We start from the raw sequence: 13000 nt of genomic DNA, 5'->3' as shown, positions 1-13000 counted from the left end.
TTCAGGATTCATCTCCTTGAGATATTTATTTTTAATTAAAAACAAACTGGGAAACACAATACATATTTCCCTCTACACTTCCTTCCATCTAGTTTCAGAAGAGCAATTCTACGAGATACAGTCAGTCCTAGGCACCGCACAGTGCATGAGACGATGTTTAAACCTCACACCCAGCAATACAGTCTTAACTCTAGTAAAGCAGAGCAGGAATAAGTTTACACTTACGAAAAATGTAACTGAGTTACACAGAGGCTTCCAAGAAGGACTTAGATGGGAATTAGCTTAAGTTAGAGAAGTAAAAAAAGCAAGTACACAAATCTAAGTGTGCAGTTCTTCACAGTTATCTCAGAGGCGACAGGAATAGTGAAGACAATCAGCTGCAGAGAGCAGCCACTCACTAGATGGAAAATGCCAAACTAACCCAGTTTCAGCCCCTAAAGGCTACACAGGGGGAGAACTACTCTACCAGGATCGTATCAACGCTTTCTTGGATGAGATCTGACTCCAGTATACATTCATCTAAGTGGTCTTGGGATAAACTGGAGCTTTTCCCCACGCTCTCACTGTCACAGTAAGGACGAAACCTGGGGGTCACAGGGCTCTCCAGCCGCTGGCAGCGGCTGTATTTGTGCTGTTTCCCTCTGTGTGTGTACATGTGTTCAAGCAGCTGGCTCTTCCGGAAAAACGTGCGGCCACAGACAGTGCAACTGATTTTTCTCTTTCTCGAGAAAGAAAAGTTACAGTTCAACTCTACTGGTTCGTGGTCCTTGGAGATGAGGGAGAGCTGGCCGATCTGCAGAGGCTCCAGGTCGCTGCAGCTCAGATGCTCCAGCTGATGCTCATCCTCCTTGAGGAGGAAGGCCCCGAGCCGGTGGCCATCCCCAGCCTCCCTGTCCTCAGCCAGAGGCTGCACCTCCCCCAGGTCGCTGCTCTCCAGGATGGAGGCCGGCACGCCGAACGGCAGTGAGCCCGAGACGTGGGTGTGCAAGTGCTCCCGCAGTCCCCCCCGGGAGTCGAAACGCTCCCCGCAGTAGTGACACAAGTGCACCTTGAGGCTGGCCTTAGCAAAGATGGGGCTTGCTACCTCCGGAGAAGGAGGGGTGCGGCTCTGGGACACCACGGGCTCCGAGTCGCACCTCTCCTGCTTTATGGAGACCGAGAGTTTCGGACGCTCTTCTGCCGGCTTGGCGAGAGCAGCGGGCTGAGCGGAGGGGCGAGCGACCTGCTGGTCGAGGGAGCTGTCGTCCAGGCCGATGGCCAGAGAGAGCTGCAGCTGCGGGTGATCGCCCTGGGCAGCAGACCTGCTGCCCGCCTTGGGCAGACTCTCCTTCACTCCCAGGCGTTCCTTCGCCGGTTTGTGTGCGGTCGAGATCTGGATCCCGTACAAGTTTGAGGACTGGACCGGCTCTGGGGAGAACACTTGGTTCATCTCGATCGCGATATGGGAGAGGTGGTCTGCGTGGAGAAAGCGGATGCCCTCCTCCAGTCGGCTCTGGCTGACGGTCTGCTTTGGCCCTTTCCCGGTGTACATGATATGCAACAAGTAACTAAATATGTCAGGCTGGATGTCTGTAGGCTGAATCTTTATGCATTCGCTGAAACAAGACAGATGATTAAGTACATACAGGGCTCCAAATTACAGTCGCGATCCACTACCTGCCCATTCATTTGCTCCGCCGTTTGCTGCTAGAGCGTGTGCGCTGCTGCCTGCCTCCCGGTTCACAGTGAGCAGCGCTCCCCGCCAAGACCTGCAGAAGTGCATGTGCCCTGTTTGCACGGCAAAGGGCCTGAGCGTGTATTTATCCCTGTAATTATAAAGACCATACGTACAACTGCAGCCAGGGGTGGTGAGAGCGGCCAGCTCCTGGTCACCCCGTCACTCGCACGCGCAGCCATTTGCCCCTGCATGGCACTGCAGCGATGCCATGCAAGCTACATGTTGCCAGGGCGTGCCACTCCAATAACACGAGGCAAAGAACGTTTGTGTGTTTAAGTAATAAATTCAGCTGCCGCTACTGTGTAATCTTTATGAGCTTTGCACTTAAGTGTCAGTAAACAACATCTATGGGAAAGGAAGTTAACTGATCTCACTTCCAGCCGAAGGGCTACGCAGCTGATGGCTAACGATTATCCTGCAAAGGTGCTGGGGGCCACGACCCTCAATAAGGAAAGGGAATGGAGAAGGGTTTAATCGATTACAAGCGGCAAGCCCCAGCTCAGAGGCGAGACCAGACCTTGGCACTGCCGTCGTTATACCTGCAGAACCACTCCTGACCCAGCTGGGTGAAGCATCTGAACAGCAGCTTGAAATAAATTGATGATCTCAGTCTCGGCCCTTATCTGCAAGAGTCTGAAGCGCAGAACTGCGATAAGGCTACGGCTTCTTGATTGCTTCAAGCCCGTGGGTCCTACCAGAAGGGACTGTCCCACCCAGCAAGCTTGCCTACGAGCTAATGCAAAGTAATGGACACGCTGCATACGGGCAGGAGGTCCCTGGATATAGGGATATATCCTATTGCAAATCTGTGAGGTTCTCACTGCAGGAGGACTGGGGATGTTTATTTTCTCTGGTCACGCAGATGTCTCATCTTCAAAATGTGGGGCCTGATGTTGGCGTATGCTGACTAAGAGGGTGGTTTCAAAGGACAGCACATTCTGGACTGGGAATGTTTAGAGAGCCGAGGCATGTGCTGGGTTAGGAAAATAATCTCAGGCCATCTAACATGCCCACTCACGCTCTTTTAGACTATAATACCTTTAGAAAGGGGAAAAAGCAGAAAGTTGAGCAGAGCGGTTAAAAGGTAGGAGGAGAGCTGTGTGTCCTTACCTCGTCTGATGAATAAATATCATCTTAAAATAGTTTGAAAAAGCAGCGAGCACCGCTCTGTGGGCTTTGAAGTAAACATCTCCAATGGCAACTGTGCAGTCACACAGAAAGCCAAACTCCCGCTGCATGTTCAGCTGCTGGAGGAGGAGGACGCTGTGGCCGGTCGTGTCCATGGCGTGCCTGAGAGCAAAACAAGATGTTCATCTCATGAAGAAATCACAGAGCGCCCGAAGCCTCAAACGTGGGTTTCTCACCACCGAAACGAGACGGGCGCCCGGCACAGAGCACGGCCTCGCAGAGCCTCTTCCCTCCTCCAGACGGTCCCTGCACCCCGATTTAATAATTTCTCCTACCGATACCACCGCCGGTGCCCAAACCCACCCTCGATCAGCTCAAAACCTATCCGGGGCTTTTCGACGCGCCACCTACAAGCAAAGCTGTTTCTCCTACAAATTACCCACGCTCCCTGGTGTACCGGCACCAACTTTAAACATCGCTCGCGTTTTCGCTCTGCCCCCGGACCGCGCTTCCCCCTGCACCGCTGCCTGCGCTCTCATCGCTGCCCGCGCTCCCGGCGGCGGAGCAGCGGGGCCGGGCGCGGAGCCGCTCGCAGAGGGAGCCCGGAGCCGCTCCACAAGGGCCCGTTGTGCCGGGCCGGGCCGCCCTGCCCCCGCGCCGCGCCGCCTCGCCAGCGGCCCCTTCGCAAATAAACGCTGATATTTGCTATTGTTCCAGCTGAAAATTGTGGGGCGGGGGAGCAGCAGGAGAGGCGGGGAGCGCAGCCTCCGCGGGGAGCGTAACCAGCGCCCTGCCCGGCCCGGCCCGGCCCCCCGCGGCTCCCCCGCGCCCGCGCAGCCGCTTACCCGCGCGGAAGCGCAGCGCTGAGGCTGGCTCGGCACCGCCCGCCCCCGCTGCCAGCCCGGCGGATGGGGTGGGCGCTGCCCCCCCGCGCTTCCTGCCGCCCGCGGGGCGGGCTGGGCTGGGCTGGCCGGGCCGCCCCCGCCGCGCCGCTTCTCCTGGAAAAAGTGAGGGGCGGCCCCTTGCGCGGCTGCTGCGCGGCCCCTTGCGCGGCCCGGCCTCGGGATGGGCGCGGCGCTGCGCGGCTGCCGGCGGCGCTCACCGCGCTGCGCGCCCGCAGCCCCCGGGGGAGGGACCGCGTTCACCCCCGTGAGGGGTTGGGGGGGGCTGTTTTCCTCTGGGCTGCCAGAGGCCTCACCCTGGGCTGGGGGAGTTGGCTTCTTAAATCGCCCAGTGAATCGCCTCATTGCTGAGCTCCTCAGCTCTTGGCATAAGTGGGGTTTTGTTGTTTTGTTTTGGTTTTTTTTTAACAAAAAAACTGTAACAGGCGCCTGCCCGGCCTGCCTGCTCAGGAAAATGGACGTGAAGGTACGATCTGGCTTTTTCACCGATGTCTGCGGCCCAAGTGCTTTCTTTAACCACCGGTGAATACTGCGCACGCACCATTTCTCTCTCAGGCCTCCTCCAGTCTCCCACTAATTCTGACACCGGGGGTTATTTTGGGCAAGAGCGGCGTGCTGGGTAGGGCCGCAGCTGGGTGCAGCAGGGTTGGCAGAGGAGGGGGTGCAGGCAGGCAGTGCCACCCCACCCCGCTCTCCCAGCCTCCGGCAGCTCCTGTGGAGAGTCCTGAGCCGCAGCCTGCGCTTTGGCGTTCGGTGCAGTCTTTGAGGCGTCTTTCCCAGGAATTTTATCAAATTGCTTTCTGAACCTCTTTAAACTTCCAGTCCCCGCAGCCTCCTGCTGCCACCAGGTTAATTTGGTGCCCACAGGTTGTTTTTTGGCTGGAAAAGGCAGTGGAAATCGCTGTTTGTGTGCTTTCGCCATGTTTTTGGTGCGGTTTCAGAGATCTGTCGCGCCCGCCTCTTCAGTGGGGTCTCTCCTGGCTCAGGGCCTCTGCAGCAGACGTTCGGTGCCTTGGGTCATCCCTCTTGGTTTTCTCTCAGCGTGTGATACTTTGCAGTTCATTTTCCTATTGCATTCCCATAATTGCGATTTTTTTAATTGGGCTGTTCCCAAATCTTTAGAGCAAATAATGCCCCTGGCCCCCCAGAATCCAGCAGTTTATGGGGCTGCTTCCAGCAGTGCCTCGAGGTGGCCCGAGCTTGGGCAGAGGATGGAGACGGGCTGAGAGAAGGCGAAGCGTAGGCTCCGAAGCGTTTTGCTCCATGCAGTGTTTGCTGCTTATCTCACTGACCGGTACAGCTTTCTTTTTTCCATTGTTTTACGTTTTATTTCTTCTGTTTTAAATAAAACGCTCACAGGGCTCGGGGACCATCCTTCCCTCCTGTGTTTGCGCAGCAGCAGGGTAGAGAGTCGATGGAGCTATAGTCCTGTTGCTCCTATAAATATCAGTAGCCACTTCTTCCCCAAAAAGGTTGGCATAGGTGGCTCAAGGTTTTGTGCTCCATTCTGGGTTATTTAACATATTTATTAACCTGCGTACAGAGTGAGTTGCTATTTGCAGATGGCATGTTATTTATTTAAATGATTAATTATTTACATGTTATTTAAGTTGACTCCGGTCCAAAGAGGACTTTGAAGAGCTTCAGAGAAACTGGAGCCAAAATGATGGAAGTGATGATGAGAAATGAAATTTGGTGTTTCGCTATATAACACAGGGGATGGTATCATATGCCTCAGCAGATATAAAGTGATACAGCCTATGCTGGTGGGTCAAAAAAGAGAGCAGGACATAATCACAGCTATCTTCACGAGTGCTTCTGCTCGCTCCTCCTCTGTGGCCAGAAAAAAAAAAAAAAAAAAATAAATTGGAAAGGCAAGTGTGGTGGGTGGGCACCGAGAGAATGGGGACTGTGAAAAAGAGGGACTGCCTTGTGCCCCATCTTACCGGAGACGGCAGAAGCTCCCGGCGTGACGCACGTGGGAGGGCTGGGACGGAGCGAGAGGCTGCACAAGCCCTGCATGGGCACTCTTTGCTTGTATTGCCCTGAGATGTGTAAGGAGCTGGAGAGAAAAAGACTCTTGAACCATGAGAAAAACCACTTTTCAGTGTGATTTGGAAACCACGACCGTGTCAGCTTATGGAGGCCGTTTATTTAACTTCCTATGAAACAGGAAAACCTACGAAGAAGTTGTACTGCGGGGGTCCCTCCCTCCACCTTTCGCGGGGGCTGGTGCCTTACAGCCACGGAGGTTTTTTTTTCCCTTGGTACTGCTGTAGGCATCGCTGCAGCATAGTGAGGGGGGAAACAAGGGGATTTTTTTGGGAGACGTTTTGAAAGCTCCACTTTTATTCTGCAGTGGTTAGAAAATCCCCAGACAGAGCCAGGAGGAAGGGGTGACGTCCCATTTGGAAACTGGGATTCTCTTAACTGGGTTTCTCCTGTTTGCTTTCACGGTGAAGGGATGCTTCAGGAAAACCTTGGGGGTCATTGAAGCAGGGATCAATGCTGGTACATTTTAACATAGTGGCATTTTATTTTGTTGCTTTTTTTGTTATTTCTGTCATTTTCAAATTTGTAATCAAATCTTTTAACTTTGCTACAATTAAATTTTCCCCTTCGGCTTGTTTGGGGCTAAGAGGGATCTTGGATAGTTGCGGTAAACATAAAAATGATGGGATCTCTAGAAACTGTGTCCGAATGCAGGAGCTGAGCAGATTAAATGCTTCCAATGCTGGCGCTGAATGACAAATGTCACTTTGGGGGTGGAAAAGTCAAGTGGCAAGACCGGGAGGAAAGCCTGACCTGGCTTATGTTTTCTCGCAGCCCCGTGGCAGGTAGCAGAGGGGCCACCCGCAGCTTCAGGAAATCCCATTTGCTCACACGGGCCAGTTCAAGAGGAGCTGGATGTTGTTAGAGAGGAGAGGTCCCGAGACCGGTGGGAAGAGGGCCTGGGAAAGCTCCTAGAAAGATGGGGGGGAAAAAAAAAAGTGCTGTCCGAGGGATCTGTGATGAAGCATGGCAGTGGCTGCCGGCCCCTGTGCTCCCTGCATCACCGTGAAACTCCAAGAGGGAAGGCGGTGATACTAACGGGTGAAATTGCAGCAAAAAGGAAGTACTTTCTCATGCAACTTGCAGTTGTTTTTCTTGCAACTTGCAAGTAAACTGCCACGCGCGGGAGGCCGTACGGCTGCGGGTACGAAACTCGAGCGCTGGACGTCCACATGGGTAACCCGGACTTCCCCGTTGCCACCGTTCGCGGCCGGTCTGAGGGAAAGGGAGAGGACAGCCCGTTCTGTGGGGCGAGAGCTGCTGCGCGGGGACGGGGTGGACTTCCATCCGCCTCTCCGGCTCCGCGGGGGCCGGCAGAGGAGCGGGCCGGGCCAGCCCGGCGGCGAGGGTCGCGGGTGGGCGCCCGCCGGCGGCAGGTCCCCCCTCTGCGGGCCGGGGGGCTTCGCGGGGGGAGGGGGGGGGGCAGCGGAGGGGCCGGGCTTGCGGCACACGGGGAGGGGGCGCCGCCAGCGCCAGCTCGGGCCGCGCCGCGGCGGCCCCGCCGCCTCCCCGGCGGCATGGGAGGAGAGGGGAGCGCGGCAGGGAGCCGCCCGCCGGGCCCCGGCATTGGCGGCGGCGCAGCAGCGCTGGCAGCGGCGGGGCCGGGAGCCGCCGGCCGCCGAGGGGAGGGGTCCGGCTCCGTGCGGTCGCGGCGGAGCCGGCGCTGCGGCAGCAGCAGGCGCGGCGGGGCGGAAGTCCTTTGTTGCAGCCGCGGCGGCAGCAGCAGCAGCAGCAGCGGCGGCGGGAGCGGCGCGGGCAGCTCCCCCTCGGCGGCCGCCGCCTCTCCCCGCGCCCCGGGTAAGCGGGGCTGCGCGCCCCTCCGCGCCGTCCCGGGGGGCCGCCGCCGGGCGCTGGGGAAGGGGGGAGGGGGGAGGCGGGAGGGCGGTGCGCGGCGCGGCGGCCGCAGCTCCGCCGGCGGCGGGAGGTGGGAAGTGCCGAGCGGCGCCGGCCGCGGCATGGCCCGCCATAGTGGCGCGGGGGGAGCGGCGCTGCCAGGTAGGGGCTTTCCAGCCGCGGCCGGTCCCTGGCGGGCGGCCGCCGCCGTGACCTTGCGCCCGGCGGCCTGGCACGGCGCGGCGCCGCCCGGGCTACGCGGGGGCCGGGCGGCGGCGCCGCGGCGGCGGGTCCGGCGCGGCTCCCGCTCTCCCGGGGCGCTGCGCGGGGGCCGCGGCGGGCGCGCTCCACCTGCGGGCGGGAGGGGAGGCGGGCGCGGCGCCCGGGCCCTGCGGAAGCGGGCGCGGGCGGGGGGATGCTGCGCCGCTCGGCGGGGCGCCGGCGCTGAAAAACGAGAAGCGGCCTAGGGAGGTGCAGAGGCGTGGGGCGAGGAAGGGTACCGCGCTGCCCTGCCGACTCCGGGGCTTGGAGTCACGTTGAACATCTCGAGTGCCGTTATCGCCGCCCAGCCCCGTCCCCCCCGCCGGCAGGCCAGCGGATCCGAGCGCTGTGTTCTCTTTCTTTTTTTCCTTAAAAAAAAAAAAGAACCCTCAAAACTTCGAGTGAGTTGCCGTAGTTTAGCGAAAAACCGAGCTGCAGCCGGGAGGGAACGCTCCACCCTGCCAGGCAGGAGACTTGGGTTTCACTCGGGGCTGGCAGCGCACAGGATCGCCTCGGAGGCGGCTGGAAAGGAAGGGGGATAGTTTTGTCACATAAAAACAAGCCCTGTGTGGCTCTGGGAGCGGTGTCGAAAGTCTCGTTCCTCAAAGGACTCCTCTTTTCTTCTCGGATAGAAAGGTAGTAAAAAGAGTAGAGGAAAGGGGACTGAAAACGCTGGGGGTTTGGGGCTGGGGTTTTATGCCTCTCTTTTTTCAGGATTTTTTTGTAACTCGGATTCTCAAGTGTGGCCTGTTTGTCGGCTGATAGACGAGTGCCTGTTCCTCTTGACACGTAGGCATTGGTAAACGGATAGCATAGGTTGGATGCTGTTTAATATTTGGATATTTACTGCCAGATTATGTCATTTGCTTGCATTATTTCCCTCGCACTAGAGTATCGCAAAGTACAGCACATACTGCAAAACTATCCAGGGCTGCACCAGTGTGGTGTTCCTTAGGCATTTAATTACATTAAACAAACATTCCTTTAATTAAAGGTGTTTGTTTAACATTCCTCATTACAGCTCTTGGAAAAACCCACACAGCAGCCGTGAGCAGGGGGGATGCGGGCTTCTCATTTTTACCGAATTACAACTTAAGCTTTCATGGCGAGCGGGGGAGAGGCGTTGAGACCATATGGCCGTGGGGAAAACCGGCCAAACGCGAACGGTTGCAGTGCTGGCAGAGATTTTCCTAGGCAGCAGCATAGCGACTTGACAAGATTGTGGAGAGATTTTTGGATGACTGGCCAGAAAACCTGAGGAGTAGCGAGTCGTCTTAGTTGCACGCTGCTGCTGTGTGAGGTAGCAGGGAGCCAGCAGGCACCGGGGGGGGGGAGCTGGAATGGATGAGGGGTGGCTGCAGGAGGATGTAGGTAATGAAGACATGGGTTGGTGCTGCGTAGGAAGCTCGGAGAAGTAATAGAAGCCCCTTCTTCCTGGTAGCCGGAAAGTTTTGCGTGGAATAAGATCACAGGCTTACCAGATGCTTCAGCTCTGCTTGCATGAGTCTTTTCTTCATGCCATGTTGTCACTGGCACAGGAATTTGCAGCAATTATGTTGAGAGTGCTCATATCAACCAGTGATATGGGTTTTTAGATGCTTTCTTACTTGAATGTGTGAGGTTAATTGCTTCTTTCATGGATTTCCATTGCTACTGACGGTGGAGAGCCTTGAAAGTCTGGGACGGACAAAGCCTTAGGAGTTACTAATCTGCTGTATGGAAACAAAATATGCTCAGAATTGAGGTAATGAAAGTTTCCTGATAAAAATCCCAGTGTCCTTTCTCTTAGTTGTTACAGCTGGACCTCTCACTAGAGCCCTTCCGGACCTCACACGCACGTAGCGTGAGAAGCCCCGTGTGCGTTTTTCAGTTTGACCAGTGGTTCCCCAGCAGTTGGGTTATCCTGCCCTGCCTCTGCTTGGGCACGGTAAACACCATCACCCAAAGAGTTCCGCTGCAGACACAGCGTGTGGGCCCAACAGCTGACATAATTTGCATGAAGACCATTTATATCCTCAGATTTGTCTGGTAATTTTTTCTTTGTGCATGTTGTGCCATTGCAAAACTCCCTAGAATTAGCTGGCTGTTGCCTTTTTTCCTATATTAAACCTGTTTCATTGGATGGAGACCTTAGCGGCTTTATGTTTGGTTTGGTTTTTTTTTTTTTTTTTTACGTGCTGCAAGTAAAATGTGAAGCATTTAAGACCAGAAATAGTCAGCGAAATCTGTAGTCTGACCTGCGTGTCACAAGTTACTGTGCTTCATTCATGTGCATCCAGCGAGTTGTTACGCCAAAGTACGACTTGTATTTGTCCAAGGATGCTTTCCTGGAAGGCACACCTATCTTCATTTGAGGGTCTTGAGAGATGGCTAAACCACCAAGATGCCTCTTGAAGTTGAAAGTTAGGGTAACTCGGAGAGCCTAGATAAAAAGGCTCATCTTTCTGCTACGAGGCAAAAATGGGGTGTCAGTTTTTTTCCCCACTAATTGTTTCTTTTAAACATATCATGACTATGTTGCCTGACAACTTTTTACAGCTGTAAAGGTCTCAGATAAAAGATAACTGTGACTTTCTAGAGTAATCCTTTGTGGCTAGGAAGTTGCTTTAAAAGACTGCATAAGCTCTCTCTAGTACTTCTACTCCATCGATCTGATCTGAACTTGTTTGAAGTTGAGATGGGGCTGTAGTGCAGACTCCGTTTTCTTAATTTATTCACTCATGCTTTTCTGACACCTTATTCCTTGTCTTTCAAGGAGTGTTCTTACCTAAGAACATCTTAACTAATTCTCAATTAGCAGCTGAGAATGATAACTTGCTAAATTTTGATGGCTGTTTCTCATTTGCGGACGTGGATGCTGAATCAGCAGAGAACTGCCTGCTGAGGAGGGATCGAGTGGCTCTGACAGCTCGTGGTTGGGGGCTTTGGGGCATCTTACCTTTCCCTGGTTCAGATCTAGCCTAGGTGTCAGCTAAAACTTGTTTCTATGCGTCGGCCACAAGTCTGTTTAAAATTCAGCCATCAGGATGTGTCTGAAGATGAGTATCTACATCATTGGAAACAGCTTCACAGCTAGGACGCCTGAAGGCAGCTGATTGGAAGGGCTATGGGAGGAGGATAAATTATACCTTCAGTCCTTCGTAGCCTGAATAATGGAGCTTAATTAGATTTTCCCTGGCAGTACATGGAATTTCCGTAATTGTTTTAATTCATGATCAAGGCTACGCTTGCAGTGCAAACTGCATCTTATCCATACCTGCTGTTGAGGTGGATGGTGGTCACCTGGCCCCAAGTTCTTTGCCGTTTTTGCAACGTTTGTGTAAACTGAGGCACTTTCTCGGACTCTATGGTACCAGAGCAATCTTGGTGGCTTCCTCTTGAGTATGTCTAGATAAAAGTTGTAGTCTGTTGACAGCTCCGTGGTCAATGCACTAGCCGAACGCCTAACCTTCTCAGGCATCACGGGGAGAATTTAGACATGTCATGTAGGATTTTCTCCTGAGCATCTAGATGCTGTCATTTAGGAAGCCAGATTCTTTGGTGGATCTGACCCACAGAGGCAAAATAACTCTTTAGGGAGGAGAGTTCTTGGGAACCAGCGCCAGGGTGGGATAGGGTGTCAGACTGCGATGGGGAATTTGCTTTCTGCTGCCCACGCGCCTGTTTCTTTGGATAACTGGGCGTTGTTTTCTTGAGGTTTTCCAGTCTCGTTTTCTATTAGCACCAAATTCTCCACTCATTTATTATACTTTTGTCCAGCCTGCTCTTGGTTTCCAAAGAAAAGCAGCCAGTAACTAAGCATGTAAGCGCTCCATTTTTGCCTGCTCAGCAGTGGAAATGCTGGGTTTTGAAAACCACCTACTAATTTTAGGAGCCAAAAGGCTCCTAAATTCTGAACCTTGTGGTACGTCTTTAAAAAAGACAGAGAAGTTAGCAAAAGAACTTTACCAGTTCTTTGCTCAAGGACTTTTTTTACTTCTTTAGTTTTAAAACATGTCAGGAAATCTTAAATGTGAAGAAGTGACAAAAAGCATGGAGTTATAGTAAATACCTATTCTTTCTTGTTAGCAGACTTATAAACAACCTATTTGGTTAGTGTAATAGTGCAACTTACCTTGTATCCGAGTGGTGACTCAAAGGAAAAGAAAAAATCTGGTGGCAGACAAACAGCTTGAATCAAAGCATGGCAGTGTAAAAAGAAACATTTGCTAGGAAAATAAAATGTGTATGGAGACTTTGAGTTTGCAAATCTGAGTGAAACTACCTGACTCAAGTATCTTCACTTTTCGTTTTCATATCAGATGGTTTTCTAGCATATTTTTTCAGAACACCTTTGCATCGTTCAGTATTGCTTATGACGAGGCCCATTGCTGTGTGTACTGCACAAATCAATCATTGCATCATTGCTGAAGATGGAGTTACTTGCGTTCCTCGTGGACTTTCCTGTGATGTTTGTGACTACGGTGTTTGGGTGCTTCACAAAGGCAGTGTGCTAGTCCGGGCAAGTGGCTGGTGTTTCTCCTCTTTTTGAAACAGGAAAGAGTCAGAGAGGATGAGAAATACTTAAAAATTTTGGATTGACAAACTTGCCCGTGTAGAGCTTTAATTTTCCAAGATACTTGGTGATTAATACATACAGAGGATAGCTCCCTTGGCCTCAGTTGCTGCCAATGGTGTTTCCCTGCGTGAAGGAATCGGACATCCAAAAAATGCAAGCCAGACTTACAAAAAAAAAAAGCCAACCCCAAAAAGTTGAAATGACCTGTCCTGGCACTGACGGCAATGGGATGCTGTTCTCCAAGGCAGTGTTCATTGCCGTGAGATTCTCCTTTTTGTCCCTCGGTCTCATTCACTTCACATCCTCCAAATGCTGTGCCAAATGAGCAGGGATTTTGTGTTGTTGCTGCTCAGGTCCATCCCTGGGCAGGTCCAGAGGATGTGCTGAGTAAGGAAGGGAGCCTTTGGTAAGAGGAAGGCTGGAAGACTGTGCTACAATATATACAGAAATGGCAGCTGAATTAATTCTGCATTAATTATGGCATTTCTTATGTGTATGCTTAACTTTGAAACCTTGGGTTTTCTGTAAAAAGGACCTGTTTTTATCCTA

The 13000-nt window shown here is 53.2% G+C and overlaps 2 protein-coding genes across 12 annotated transcripts in view; one reads left to right on the top strand and one right to left on the bottom strand.

Moving 5' to 3' along the window:
- ZBTB25 (zinc finger and BTB domain containing 25) lies at positions 1–3842 on the bottom strand. 4 transcript variants are annotated; one of them, XM_075503762.1, is made up of 3 exons: positions 3691–3842; positions 2828–3007; positions 1–1595 (listed from the first exon to the last, which is right to left on the bottom strand). In XM_075503762.1, exons 2-3 carry the CDS (start codon positions 2998–3000, stop codon positions 458–460), a joined length of 1311 nt encoding a protein of 436 aa, XP_075359877.1. In that variant the 5' UTR covers positions 3001–3007; positions 3691–3842; the 3' UTR covers positions 1–457. The 4 variants fall into 4 exon arrangements, with proteins under 4 accessions (XP_075359877.1, XP_075359880.1, XP_075359879.1 ...); XM_075503765.1 differs by lacking the exon at positions 3691–3842 and adding an exon at positions 3285–3681; XM_075503764.1 differs by lacking the exon at positions 3691–3842 and adding an exon at positions 3313–3681.
- A 349-nt stretch (positions 3843–4191) lies between these two features.
- The window catches only part of ZBTB1 (zinc finger and BTB domain containing 1), a 27927-nt gene continuing 19118 nt past the window's right edge, over positions 4192–13000 (top strand). Inside the window, exon 1 of one of the 8 annotated variants that reach the window (XM_075503757.1) lies at positions 4192–4213. The gene's annotated coding sequence lies outside the window, so the exon portion shown is untranslated. Of the gene's footprint in view, positions 4214–6874; positions 6976–7243; positions 7597–7680; positions 7795–8141; positions 8295–8672; positions 8693–9722; positions 9922–13000 lie in introns of those variants that run through there. The other 7 variants (XM_075503754.1, XM_075503759.1, XM_075503752.1 and 4 more) reach the window with 7 other exon arrangements.

Source organism: Mycteria americana, chromosome 5 (assembly GCF_035582795.1).
Source record: "Mycteria americana isolate JAX WOST 10 ecotype Jacksonville Zoo and Gardens chromosome 5, USCA_MyAme_1.0, whole genome shotgun sequence".
Classification (NCBI taxonomy): domain Eukaryota; kingdom Metazoa; phylum Chordata; class Aves; order Ciconiiformes; family Ciconiidae; genus Mycteria; species Mycteria americana.
The sequence above is the reverse complement of the archived record's forward strand: the minus strand, read 5'-3'. Positions and strand labels throughout refer to the sequence as shown.